We start from the raw sequence: 14,416 nt of genomic DNA on the forward strand, positions 1-14,416 counted from the left end.
AAGTTGAAGACTTAGATAAAGTTCCGAGAGTCAGACAAGGACTTTTACATGTTTCATTCCACCTTGAGTTGGATTTCATTAGACCTATACACCTGGAAAGGGTTTTTTTTTTACTCTCTTCTTTTCGCCTCTGTTTCTACAAATATGATCAAGGGACTGTTCTTTTGGAGGGCTGGGATGATGTGGAAAACCACCATCACAGAAGCAGAAATTCCCTTCCCTCAGGGAAATACATTGTTCCTGAAGTGAAACTGGTAGGGAAAAAAGAGCCGGGCTGTTTGGTGTGTCTGAGGAGGCCTTGGTTACTCCACGGTGACGTGGCTGCTGTGGTTAAGGGAAAGACTTTCTGCTTTTCAGAAGCTTGGAACCTAAAAACAGGCCTCTTTGGGGCTTGGAGCTTTTCCAGTGATTCTGTGGTAGAGGTCCAACCCGCCCAACATCCCCCTCTGAGCCAGGCCAACTTCACAAGCACACCCAGTCGAGTCCGGAAGTTGCAGTCGAGGAGGGCCTCGGAGTATTTAGAGATTACAGTCAGAATATGGGTGTCTGGGAGAAGCTGGAGGCTCGTTCTTTACTCCCTTTGTCAACAGACCTTTTCTTTTATGCCTCGTCACTTTAAGTGTGCTTCAAGTGCTGACTCGGAAAAAAATGCATGTGTGAGGGGTCCCTGAAGGACAGTTCCTCACCTGGCTTGGTGGCCCTAGCTCGTCCTTCTTCCCAGCTCTGTCTTGATGTTTCTTCCATCAGAACTGCTTGGGCAGACCTCTTGCCACTGTGGCCATCCTACAGAGCTGTTCACCCTTCTCATGTCTGCTTCGGCACCACAGCTGGCTTCTAACACCAGCTGTAGGGTGATGGTAGGCATTTTCCTGTCTCCAAGTCTCTGGATTGGCTCTTTCCTCCACCTACGTGCCTTCTCTCCAGATGGCTTGCTCCCTGCTCTCCTTCTGTTCTCTCTTTTAGAAGTAGGGCCAACACCTACACTACATTCTCATTCTTCACAGCATTTAAACTACCCGTCATCGCATTTATTGTATTTGTTTATCATCTCTCTCCCTCAGAGTGTAAACACCCAAAGAGCAGGGATTTTTGTCTATTTTGTTCACCAAGGCTTAGCACAAGCCTGGCACATAGGAACTATGAGTGAATAGCAGCACTGCGCCCCACTCCTAACCTTCCCCCCTCTCCCCAGTATGGTATAGTTACAGCTGGGGGCTACTTTGAAAACAAGAGTAATGTTTTTAGTGAGACAGGAAACGAGATGACATTCCCTGCGGAGTCCATGTCCAGGAGGCTCCAAGTAGCTGTTATGCATGATCCTGACATGGGAACCACTGTTTATTCTGGAAAGCGGTCACAGCGTGTTTTATGTTGCTTGTGGAAGGGCTCCTTACTAAATGTGTGACCTTGGGCAAGTCACTGATCTTTTAAGGGCCTGCTTCCTCTTTGGTAAAATAGAGTAGCAGTCCCCAACCTTTTTGGCACCAGGGACCGGTGCTCCTATGAGAATTTAAGGCCTGATGATCTGAAGTGGAGCTGAGGTGGTGATTAGGTGCAGGACCCAAGCCACTCTGGGGAATGGCTGCAAATAACAGATGAAGCTTCTGTCACTGGCCCACCACTCACCTCCTGCTGTGCAGTCCAGTTCCTAACAGGCCACAGATCGGTACCAGTTTGTGGCCTGGGGGCTGGGGGACCCCCGAAATAGAGGCTATAATATGGTTAATCTCCAAGTTGTTATAAGGATTCCATGTGACCAAGCTATTGTTAGAGTACTTTAGATTAGTAAAGAACATTTGTTAATGTGAATTATCACTAACTTTGGCCTGCATATATCTGCATCTGTTACCACCCAATCGAAATTGCCTGTGTAAACCTGACATTGTTTATTTATTTGAATGTAGGGCTTTGGGAACCTGCTTATGTAGCTGTTCTTAGCATTTCTGGCTATGAGGTCCAACCAGACATAAGAAATAAGTTCTGCTCCAGAGGAAGGCAGGCTTGCCACCCGCTCCTGCACAGGATCGGGCCAGGCTTGTCCCGGAATCATCCGAGGCAGATTTGAGAAAAGCCATGCCTGGCCCCACTCCGGCCAGAGTTGTGAGAACTGCTGCTCTGGACTCTAGGAAGATGCTGGTGGGCTCCTCACTGGGTCCCTTTAAAAAGTGTGTTCTACAAAATGACTTTGGCATTTTAGAAACAGTGATTGTCATTGTTCTGTTCAGAAGAGAAGGCTTTCGTCTGTGGCCCGTGAGATATGCTGTGAACCCACTTGGTCTCTGAAGGCGGCACGTTAGGGGGACGTTTTCTGATAACAGGGTGTTGAGCTAGACGTCGTCATGTGTGTTATGGCTGCCATTTCCCGACAGGGAAGATACTCTGGATTCCGGCTGGAGACCCTGGGTGACAATGGGCTTGACCCCTCAGAGCCTGAGTCTTTTTCCGTACAAAGGGCTAAAATACTTGACTCCTGTTCCACACAGCTGGCTAAGTGTTAGGAAGATTGAGAGAACGGCCCAAGAACTCCATTTTGGATATTTACAGATTGCATAAAGCACTCGATATCATCAACAGGCCTAGATATGCTCTTTTCTCAGATTCTGATGCCTAGAAAATTCCTTGAAATAGTAGTGACAGCTCCCCTACAGCCCCTCAGGAACAACATTCACTGTTAGGTACAAAGCTTAAATCCATACTTCCATCCGAGGAGAGAACATCAGTCAGTGATACTGAGCATCTGAGCTCCTCTGTCACTTTGCATTGATTATTCAATGCCCTTTTGTGCCCTGGTTTGGCTGTCTGCAACAACTGCAGGGTGACGGCAGTGAGTTTAGGTGCAGGACCCAAGCGACTTACTTTAAGAATTCAAATGAGACGAGGCAGAGAGAGTCAGTGAGACGTTTCTTGGGGGTATCTGCTTATTTGACATTAGGGCACTTGTAACTAGTATCTTTGAGTTCTGAGGGTGGAAGTTACTGTACCAGATACATTTTAAAATAGCATTGAATGCCTTTGTGATTGTGGGAGTAATGTGAATGCTTACATAAAATTGAGAGCACGTGGAATAGAAGGCTATCAAAAGCCTTGGATTCTCTAGGCACATCACTTGGGTAGGCATGTTTTCTCTCCCAATGTGAAAGGGGAAAAGTTCATAACTTAAGCAGCTAGTTGAATCACCATTCCAAGGCAGTCCAAAACAAGAAAAAGATACTGTCAATAAAACACACAAAGGCGAAGTGATGCCAAGCCCATCTTTATAGTCTTACAAATAAAGACAAATAAAAAGCAATATACTCCATACCTTCAAACTGGGATAAGAAGAATAAAAGAGTAAAGAATAAAGTACTCCTCACCTTCAAATCCAGATAGTTTGTTTTTCCCCCAGTCCTTTTATAAAATGCAGATATGTATGTGTATGCTCGTTTTTAAAAATGAGTATTTTATATACAGCTTTTTAAATTTATCATTGTTTTTTCTCATGCCATTAGATATTTTTAATGGCCATTCACTTTTCCTTTTTAATCATTCATTCAATACATATTTATTGAGCTCCTGATGTTAGTAGCTAGTGGTGATAAACAGAGATGACAAGAGATCTGCTCTCAGCCCTCTCTAATTTCCAATCTAGCGATTTATTTCATCTTAGTAAGGAAGGGATATAATGTAATTTAATCTTTTCATTGGATATTTGGGAAATTTCCAGTTCTTATCTATGATAAATAATACTATTCTCTTTTATCACTAACTCTGCTTTGAATGTTCTTGTACATAATGAATGGAGTGTATTTTGGTCATTACTATAACTGTTTTATCTTTCTATAGAAAAGTCACTTTAAAATTAATTTTAAAATGTATAACTTATGAAATTTGACATTCCTGGCAATTGACGAGAGTGAGAGGTTGGGGTTAATTCTTTTTTCATTAGCACCTTCCTTTCTCATTAACACCCTGTCTTTGCTGGTTTCTCTGGAGCCTCAAACGAAGCCGCTCTGCTGTTCACATTCTTTCTCTCGGGGGCCCCCATGGTGAAGAGATATTTGCATTAGGATCAAATACAGATACAGATAATTTTTGGCGGTTCAGATGTAAGTCTTTGCTCACTGTACAGTTGATGTTGTGCTAGTGAATTGTGGCAGCTACACCTTAAACATAGTTCTTAACCATGGCTGTGCCCAGAATCCTTGACACGTGGGTTCTGCACATTCTCACCGAGTGCATTGAGGATGGGGCTTGGGAACTGAGACTCCACAGGTGAGCCTGAGGGACAGCAGGCTGAAGAACCACTGCCTTAGGAACCATGTCCCAGGGGAGTGGGGTGGGGACAGCATAGACCCCAAGCACAGCCTTTCTTGATAATCCCTCAAATATTGATTGACTTGATGATCTGGGCAATCAGGATTCAGCACCCAGCCTCACAGCTTTAGCCGAAAGGCCTGTAAACCTTTTTCCACCAGCAAGACCCCTCTTTCTAGTGAGATCCTATCCTCTTGGACTCCAGCTGCAAAGGAGCGAATAGCTGGCAGTGTATCTCCTTGGCTGCCCTGTTCAAGGACGTGACAACATCTTCCAGCCCGTTCTTATCTCCTAATGTCATGGCTTCCTGGAAAGAAAAACTTAGAGTTGTCAGAGCACCTGTTGTGAGATTTTGTTGATCTCACCCTTTATCAGAGAACTTCTAGCATGATAGAAACCAAAGCTTACTTTCTCCAGAGGGACATTTTAGATGTTTCAACTACTTCAATCTCATCTTTATCATGTACAGTAAGTTTTAGGAACACAGAGTTAAGGTAGTAATGTTGGGATTAAATTTTTATAGCTAAGGCTTTGAAGCGCAAATAAAATTTTAAAAGCTTGTTACTAACTGAAAATTGTTATCCTGCTGAGGACACCTTTTACTGCTATAATAACTATAAAACATAGTGATGAATATAAAAAAATTATATTAGAATTTGGAGGAATATTTTCACCCTCATTTCTTTTTTAAACTCTGTAGAAATTATTCTTGGGTGTATAGTCTTCTTGGATTAATAGGTTATCATTAAGACAAAGCAAACAAAAATACTCTGGTATTAGTTTAAAATTGCAACAAAACTCTTAACAGTTTTTGCAAGTTGAGCTGTAAAATACAAAGGTGAGAAATAATTTTATTACCCAGAAAAGTATAATTTATATAGCCTTATTTGTGGGGAGACTGTAGTTCATTTATTTGTTGGTTCATTCATTCATTCACTTATGTATGACAAACTTATGGAGTACTATAATGTGCCAGCTCTGTGCGCATTGATAAGGATACACAGATGGGCTTGGCATCATTTTGCCCTTGTGTGTTTTATTGATAGTATCTTTTATCTTCTGTCAGACTGCCTTGAAATAGCTACTCCAATAGCTTCATATTGGGAGAGAAAAAATGCCTACCCAGGTAATGTGTCTATAGAGTCTAAGGTTTTTGGTAGCCTTATATTCCATTTTCATTTTAAGGCAGAAGGCATGGAAAGGCATATTTTATTATTATTATTATTTTTAATAATAATATTTATTATTAAATATTGGAATTTCTTACAGAACAGCGGCATCAGAAAGTGTTGAGGGTGGTTGGAATAGGATTTAACATGGCAGATGCCCAGAGGTTAATCCCTGGTAAGAAGCAGCAGGTCAGAGATGCTTGCTGGCTGGCAGGTCCATGGTGGTTCTCTAGAGGCATTGTGGCATGGCGGATAGGAGCCATCGGCTCTGGAACCAGACTGCAAGTATGATCTGCAGTCACCTGGAGAAAATTTCTTAACCTCCCTGTACTGCGGTTTACTCATCTGTAAAATGGGAGTGGAAACAACAGTGCATTTGTCCTACTGTCTTGGCAGGAGTCAATGAGTTAATCCATGAGAAGTACTTAGGACAGCAGCCGGCACCTAGAAAGAGCTCAAAAATGGTGGCAATGGTGGTGGTAGCAGTAGTTAGTAGTATTAGGGTGGTAATTGTAGTGGCGACTGTCAATATCCTTTCTTGTCATCATGAATTCCCTTATTTATACCATGTCAGAGTCACAAAAGATCAAGCTCTGCGAGGTGGGGTCAACAAGATAGATCACACTTATAAATGGACTGTATTTTAAGAATTGAGGAAGACTGTCTTCTTAATGCCGATGTAACAACTTTGTATCCTATGTAAGGTATACTCCACTAATAACTATGGGTTGGGGACTCTGTCCAGTGATCCTGTTGCCTTTTAACATTGTTGCAAAAGGTTAGGAGCCCTTCAGAGACCATCAGCACAAGCTAGGCTCCTGTCAACTCTTCCACAGGCAAGAAGGCTGACTTCTGTCATGGTGCTTCCCATGATATTTGTAGCAGTGCCTCCAGTGCCTCAGTGAATGGAAGTCACACATCATGCAAGTTTGCCAAGTGGCTTTTTGCACGTCCATTTTCTATCCCATAACCCCTCTGTCAGAGTTCTTTTGATATCTGTACAGAGGGGCAGTGAGGAAGACAAAGGCTGAGAGAATGTGCCTAAATCAGTGGTTCTCAAATGGGGGATAATCGTGTCCTCCTCCTGGAATATTGACAATGTCTGGAGACATTTTTGTTTGTCACAATGGAGGTATTGCTACCATCACGTAGTGGCGAGAGGGCAGAGATGCTGCTAAACACCCTACAATGCACAGGGCAGTCCCCCACAGCAAAGAATTATCTGGCCTGAAGTGTCAATAGAGTTGAAGTTAAAAAACCCTGAGTTAACCCAAACACAGCCCAGCTTCTGTGCCTAGCTAACTAGTAATAGTTAAATACCATTTTTACACAGAACTCCCTGGCTTATGATTCAGGTTCCACGCAAAGAGGCTGGAGTTAGGGGACATTGTACCCTTTGAGGAGTAGTTTTTCTGTTCTGAATACAGCCACCTCTCAGTGGCACCATTGCCCCCATCTGTGTGGCTGGCCTCTGGCAATTTTCAGAACTCTAGAGAACCAGTCAGTGCCTTAGATTTAGTGTAAGAGCAGAACTGGTGGCTGACTCCCGCTGTCCATGCCAGCTAATGATGTGCCACGGACAGACTGTGAGTCATACCAACTGTGGGACTTGCAGCCCCCGGAGCAGAGTGATCTCATGACTCTGGATAAAGGGATGAAGCTTTGCATTACCCAGAGGGAGGTTTCTTTAGGACGAATGAGAGCATATTCTAGAGAATATGCTCTCATTTTATTTTTTATTTGTATATTTAACAAGCACTTATATATTGCCTATTATGTGCCAGGCAGTGTTTAAAACAGTTTGTAAATGATAACTCATTAGACCCTTATAACCACCCCAAAGAAGCAGGCTTGTTATTGTCACTCTTTTACAGATAAAGAAACAGGAATGGAGAGCAAGGACTCAAACCTAGGAAGTTTGGCTCTCAGGTCTGGGCCCTTAACCACTGTGCTATGGATGAAAGACACTGAATTTCATACTCGATTTCTTTTTCTACCTTGGCTCTTGACTTCTGACTGGTCCCAGTTAGGCATCAGGGAATTAGGCAGACCCAAGTCAAGTGCCCGTTCTGACTTATTATCTCTGTAACCACAAACATGTAATTTCCTGTCTGTGAGCCTCAGTTTTCTTATCTGTGAAATGAAGTTATACTACCTCATGGAGAATGTGGAAATTACATAGGATTTCTTATATACGTGTGTGGCACAAAAAAGGCATTCAGGGAATGTTAGTTCCCTTCTACCCTTCTTTGTTATATTTTTGACCCTATTGCTCTAATGCCATGGCCAGCTTGTCTTACTGCTTATAGGTAAGATACGCACTGAAGAGCAAAATAGGCCTCATCAGGTGTTTGTTAGACTTAATGAATGAATGAACTGTTACAGATCTTAACATCTTGAAAAAATCTGATGTGTGTCAGGGAGATGATGAGATGATGCCAAGCCCGTCAAACCAGACTTTCAGGATAACGATGTGGGCTCTCTTTCTGCTTATAGCTTTTAATCAGCTCCAGTGAAGCTGTCTGTAAACCTCTGGGAACACAAACTTCCATGTTAATTACACATCTGTGTTTCTGTTCTGATGAGTTCCTCTCTTGACCTGGCTGTGCAGGGCAGCCTGAATGCCGCTTGGCTGAAGTTGGTCGGCTGTACCCTGGGGTTGGTAAATTAACCAGGTGTGTGTTTCTTTCCTGGCCAGATCAGAGTACTTGCTCAGAGCACGTTTGCTGTTCCCAGCAGAATGGAAGGTAGCAACTTTCCATTCTTTTTCATTTTCTTTTACAGATCTGAAGAAAACTCTTGCTGTGTTGCTATCTTAATTCAGGACTTAACTACATCCTGCTACCCACACTGTGTACTGCTGCTCTGGCCCACTCCCAATTCATAAATGAGTCTGGCTTCTGTTTGTATGCATAGCTATCCTGTTGTCCTGCTGCCTTTCCCACATGTACAAATCTGTGTATCTTGCTTTGATTATGAGTTTCCAGAGGAGAAGGGCTAAATTAGTCTCTTTGTGTGCATGTGGAATACCTCATATACAAACTTAATAAATGCTTACGTACGTGTGAGGGTGTTATTTGTCCAGAGGGAAGTGTACTACTCTTTAACTCACGGTCAGATGTGTAAAAAGGGAATCAGCTCTTAAATCTAAGCACCAGGAGGGAATCTCCACAGCAGCTAGAGCAGTGCCTGGCACGTGGTAGTTGTTTGATAAATATTTCTTGAACAATGAATGACTCTGGACTTGTAGTAGTTTTCTAAATCTGATTATAGTTAACCGGTTTATCCAGCATGCTTGGAAATCTGGAACTGTAGCTTTTATTATTACCATATGTAACCACAGAAATAAAGACTGTACAAAACACTTGGGATATACTAGAGTACACAGCACTGAAAATAAAAATGAACTTGACCCAGAAGCTACTTCAGGACTTTGCTGCACTTCGGGGTTATCATTCTGTGTGTCAGTAGCCATCATGCTATAAGGAGGAAGAATTGAATAGAGTGCTTTGGTAGGATGCTTAAGTAACAAGGAGTTTTCTCTATCAGCCTAGCAGCTAGAAATAATTGTATGTCATTTACTGCCCAACTTGCATCCCAGAACAGACCAGTTTGGTGTTTTCTGGGCCACTTGAAGACGGCCCCTGTCATCTTTGAGATGGGGTTTGTTAGGATGGGTCTCGGGGCAGTACTTTTTGACTGTGCCACTTTTTATTCTTAGTGTCAGAGAGAGAAAAATGAGAGAGTGTGTGTTGAACAGCTATGCATTGGCCAAAAGATTTTTAAACCATCTGCATTTTTTTTTTTTTACAGATCTGAAGAAAACTCTTGCTGTGTTGTTGGATAATATATTGCAGCGCATTGGCAAGTTAGAATCGAAGGTGGACAATCTGGTAGTCAATGGCACAGGAACAAACTCAACCAACTCCACTACAGCTGTTCCCAGCTTGGTAGCACTTGAGAAAATTAATGTGGCAGGTAAGAAGGGCAATTCTATGCCCTGACATGGAATTGAATTTTGATTTGAACTGAGAAAAGAATAAAGAAGCACAGTGGTCCTTAGTGGTATAAGATACATCCCATAAACTTGGTACGGCCCCTGTAAATCTAAGTTTAAATTTATTTTCGAATAACAGATGTTGAAATGGTTTTATAGTCTCATCATGATGTGTGATATGTGGTGGTTTCTTTGACATATTTCACATGATGAGCTTCTGGAATTCAGTTTTAATGAGAAGATTCATAGCATGGATAATTGAAATACAGAGGTTATCTGGGAAGCTTACGCCGGTGAGGGTTCCTTCCTCCTCCCCATTTTCATCAGGCACTTTGAAAAGTCTATTATATATAATAGAGTCTCTCCTCCCTGTTGTTAAAGAAGAGCCACTATTGCAGAAAATGCCTCCTGTGTGTATATGGAGAAATAGAAATTCTGGAAATGGCACTTAGGAATTAAATGGCCCTTGCCTGATCTTGGGCTGATTCTGTAGCCGCTCACAGATGCCACCATGCACTTCGCACTGGGATTCATTTTGTCTGGCCCCTTCTTGAAACTGGAATCTTGTGTGAGAGAAGAGAAGTAGATTAAAAACAAAGCCCAAATCATACACAGCATATATTATCTACAGCTCACGTTGGACCCCCGTCACACTGCCCTTGGGTTGACCTCTGGGTCTTTGTGATTAAGCCAGGGCTTGCTCTTCTTGGGCCAACCACTGTCGTTTCCTAAGGACCCAGGACAAAGCCAAGAGCTGGAGGATTAGGGTTAGGTGCTTTGGGTGGATGGTTGTGAATCCTATACTCCTGGTAAGTGGTATCCAAACTCTTGTTAATGTATAAAATAAGTAACTGGGTTACTTTTGAAATTTTTAAAACCTAGTTTACAACACTTGTTGGCTTGTTTCTCCTCCTTATAGAAATTCTCCAATCGAGAGAGATTCCTCCAGTGTCAAAATATTTAATTGTTTCACATTATGCAAGCTAATTGTAGTACCTGTTTATGTTCTTTTCCCTTTAGCAAGTTTTAAATTTCTAATAATCCAAAGTATTAAAGGTATTAAAAGTAACTTTTAATTACAACACAGAGGCAGTGTCATCTAGGCCATAAATCCTGTCTTCTCTGCAGTTTCCAATGGCTTCTGTAATTAGACAAGAAAACCTCCCACTGTGTTGAGCTGCTTATTAATAAATAGAACCCATGCCTCTCCAGCCTCCACTCCTTCACCCCATCCCCATTAGGAAGTGCTATTGACAAGGTCCTGATTTCATGGCAGTTCTGCATTCTCACAGAGCTGGAGGTAGGGCGGAGTGCTCTGCCTCTGACTTTGTTGCCTCCCACTGCCTCTGTCCTGTAGGAACCACGTAAACATGTCTGCTGTCGTTCTCTTCCCCGATAAGGGATCTTGCCACTTCTGGCTGTCCTGTTCCTGAGCCAGGCTCTTGGGCAAACTTTCCCCCAGTGGGCCTCCAAGTCTCAGGGTACAGAATGGTGGGTAGAGCTCCAAGAATGACATGAAGGGTGTTGGTGGCTACTTTCAAATGAGATCCCAGCCCCATATATTAAGCTAGTTTACTCAGTTCACAAATCTCTCTCAAGTATATTCTCTAAATCATTGCTTCTGAGTGGAGCTCCTTTAGATATGGCACCGTTCCACCGTCCTGTGTTTATACTAATACTTAAAGGACTGAGTATTTTGGGGTTTTTCCCCCTTGGGGGGAAATGGGAAAAAATTTAGAGCTATGCCTTTAATAATTAACCTTATTCTCTCTGCTTTGTATCTTTCGTGTGTGTGCGTGCGTGCGTGTGTGTGTGTGTGTGTGTGAGAGAGAGAGAGAGAAGAGATACACTTCATGCCTTTGAGATTTTTACTAGCCAATTAGAAAAATAATGCATATGCATAAAATAACACAAACTGTGGTCATTGTAAGCAGAAGAGACTATAGAAGGCTTCTCACAGGAAGGTAAACTTCTCATAGGAAGGTAAACTCAAGTTTCCTAGAGAGCTGATAGTTTTCTGGGATACTTAATAACTTGTTTAATAAGGATGGGCTTTTTTGTTTTTTTGTTTTTGTTTTTTTTAATGTCGGTGGGTCTTTTCCTTTGGTTGACCTGTGTATTTGAAAAAAGAAGCAGCAGCTCGTCCCTCTGTGTGCGTGGGTGCATAATGCATCCCTTCCCTAGACGCTGTATTGGCCACAGTGGATACAGATGTGAAATGAAGAATAAAGGCAACCTCCCCCAGAGATTGGAGGGTCCTTTACATTTTTTCAACTGACATATATTTTTCGTCGTTTTGTGCCCTCTCTCTGACCCATGGCCATGCAGGTGGTCCTCACACCCCTCTTGTCATAGCAGGAATGGCTCTTGAGCTATGAGAGTTCATTTTCATAGGGTTGCATTCCTAGTCGAGTGAAGTTTTTCATTCTCCCTTTCTGCATTAAGACATGTGGTAATTGCTCAGAAATGTTCTCCCTGGCGTGTCTTTACTGCTTACTCTGGTGTCTTATTGCTCGTGATGTTTCTGATTGCTTACTGTTGTGTCTTATTGCTTGTTGATATATCTTCTGGTTGGCTATAAACTGCCTCTAAATTGGGTACCACAGCAGTTGAAGAAGGGCTTCCTAAATTTATTTTCTTGTTAGGGATATTGTGTGTATGTGTGTGTGTCCCCTTTCCTTTCTCTGTTTAGCTATGTTCTATGTGGCTTTTTTCCAAAGTGGTTTTTCTTTCCAAATTTATCACTCTTGGGCTTTTTTATTATGTGAAAGTGAATGTTCCTCTAGAGAAATTTAGGTGGAAATGAACTTTATTAAAATCAAGAATCAGATGAAACTGCATTTTTGAGCTCTGTCGGTCTTATTGAAGAAGGAAGGTGAAGCAAAGAAATGAAAAAACAAATTTTTAAGAATCCCCGCCCTTCAACCAATCACCATTTCTTTAGGTTTACTTCCTGAAAGGACTTGAGTACTCCTTTGTCAAAATAATTTACTTTCAGAATGATACTTTGTTTTTTTCGGATAGACCATGTTTGCATTTCTCCAGATTTGCGATCTTAAATTACGAAGTAGAGCAAATAAAATTGGGTCTGTGGCTCTTTGCCATGTACTAACATATAGGGGAAAGGTAAAAATTATGGTTGTGTGATAATGAAAAGGCTTGCCTTCTGAGGACTGAAAGTGTCCCCTTTTATCCTTGTTTTGCCCAGTGTCTTGTTCAAAGCCGACCTCTCGCTGGTACTCAGTAAATCCTGCCCACGTGGATTGGATTATGCTGGAGGGGGAGCACATGTGGTTTCACTGCAGCAAGGGGTTGCTTCTTATAGTTTCTCGTCTCCATTTATACTTGTGGGGATTTCTTGGAAGCAGAGCTTGGTATCTCATTTTCCTTTCTCAGACCTCAGCAGATACCACCGAAGCAGCAGGGATCTGTTTTTGTCAGTCATGTCTGAGCTTCCCATAGATGATTCTGTGCAGTGGAGGCTTTATAGAATGGGATGGTTACAACTCTAGACTGTAATATTTTAGGGAATGGGGACACCTTGCACAGCTCTCTACTGTGCGGCGGAAGGGAAAGGAGTGTGGGCATCTGCGTGCGCTTGCATTTATTTATACTTTCAAAAACCAGTTGTTGTCATTCACCAGCTAAATAACCCACCAACATTGAAGGTTGCCTAAAAAGCAAAACATAATGATAGCATCCCCTTTGTGTTATTACGGCATATACTTGCAAAGCCAATTGAAGAAACACAATCACAAAATCGAAGGTGCTGGCACAATTCAAGTGGCTGTTTTCTGATATTTAATCCAAATTGAACATTAGGCGGCTCTGCATTTCCCAAACATCAGTTGCAACATATTCTAGTATTTTGGATTTCAAGTGCAGTGTATTTGAAATTGGACGCTGCTCTCAATAAAAAGAACCATAATTATTATTCTTACCATTTGAAAATTGAAAATGAAAAATGTCCCTGCTGAATTCCAGGAGTTGCATTTGGAAGTGTAGCCCCGCCCCCCACCTTTGTGCTGCCAGTAGACCTTGAAATTAAGTTGCACCTGTGCTGCTTCCTTGTTTGTGTACCCACCTTATCAGCTGTGTTAGAGTGGCATCTGAAGAGCCCATGTCCGCCTCCCACCCCCAACCAGGCAGTGGCTCAGCAAGTGGCTTTCTCGGGATCAGGTATTGGCCTGACAGTGCTACCCCAGATGCTGCTGACAGGAGAGAGATGAGCTTGCAGAGTGCTTTCTTATTAATTGAGGCAAGAAACAAATGTGTTCCTCCTATATACCTGTCACTCTCTGTTCCATTCTTTGCAAGGGCAGCAATAAATACTTGGCTACTTGTCAGAAACAATTCTTTTGGTACCTTCACAGAAAAATGTCTGTCAATATTGGTGGTGTTTTCACTTTGTGTGGTCAAGGGCATTTGAGTTTTTGTGAAGAAAGAGAAAGAGGGCAGGAGGAGGAGGAGAAAGAGGGGAAAAAATACAGTTCAGAAGAAGTGATGCTGACCTTTGAGCCTGTGTATTTATAGCACTGAGTCTCGACCAAGGACGATTTTGCCCCCCAGGCGGCACTTGGCAATTCCTACAGACATTTTCAGTTGTCACAACTAAGGAGATGCTATTGACATCTAGTAAATAGAGGCCATGGATGCCGCTAAACAGAATTTTCTAGCCCCAAATGTCAGTTGTTTTGTAGTTGAGAAATCCTGACCTACAATGTACTGTTGGAAGCTGGTATTACCATTTGTGATCAGAGCAGAAAGATGCCTGAGATGTTGAAGTTTCTTGCTTGGCCAGCTGAGACCTGAAGTCTCCTTCCCTCTTCCTAACAAGGCTGTTTGCAAGTCCCCAACCCTCACTGCTGTGACCTTTGCAACTGATCTTCTTGACCTCTAAGTAAAAGATTTGATAAACTCCCAGAAGACTATTTTGGAATCTTGACCTTAAGAAACG

At 42.3% G+C, this 14,416-nt stretch overlaps 1 protein-coding gene across 6 annotated transcripts in view; it reads left to right on the plus strand.

The window, feature by feature from the left end:
• The window catches only part of MGAT5 (alpha-1,6-mannosylglycoprotein 6-beta-N-acetylglucosaminyltransferase), a 324,384-nt gene that overhangs the window by 126,241 nt on the left and 183,727 nt on the right, over positions 1-14,416 (plus strand). For all 6 annotated transcript variants that reach the window (XM_039874524.1, XM_039874520.1, XM_039874521.1 and 3 more), the window contains one exon: positions 9,276-9,440. In XM_039874524.1, coding sequence (XP_039730458.1) covers positions 9,276-9,440 — 165 coding nt within the window. The remainder of the gene's footprint in view (positions 1-9,275; positions 9,441-14,416) is intronic.

Source organism: Pteropus medius, unplaced genomic scaffold (genome assembly GCF_902729225.1).
Source record: "Pteropus medius unplaced genomic scaffold, Ma_sr-lr_union100, whole genome shotgun sequence".
Classification (NCBI taxonomy): Eukaryota; Metazoa; Chordata; class Mammalia; order Chiroptera; family Pteropodidae; genus Pteropus; species Pteropus medius.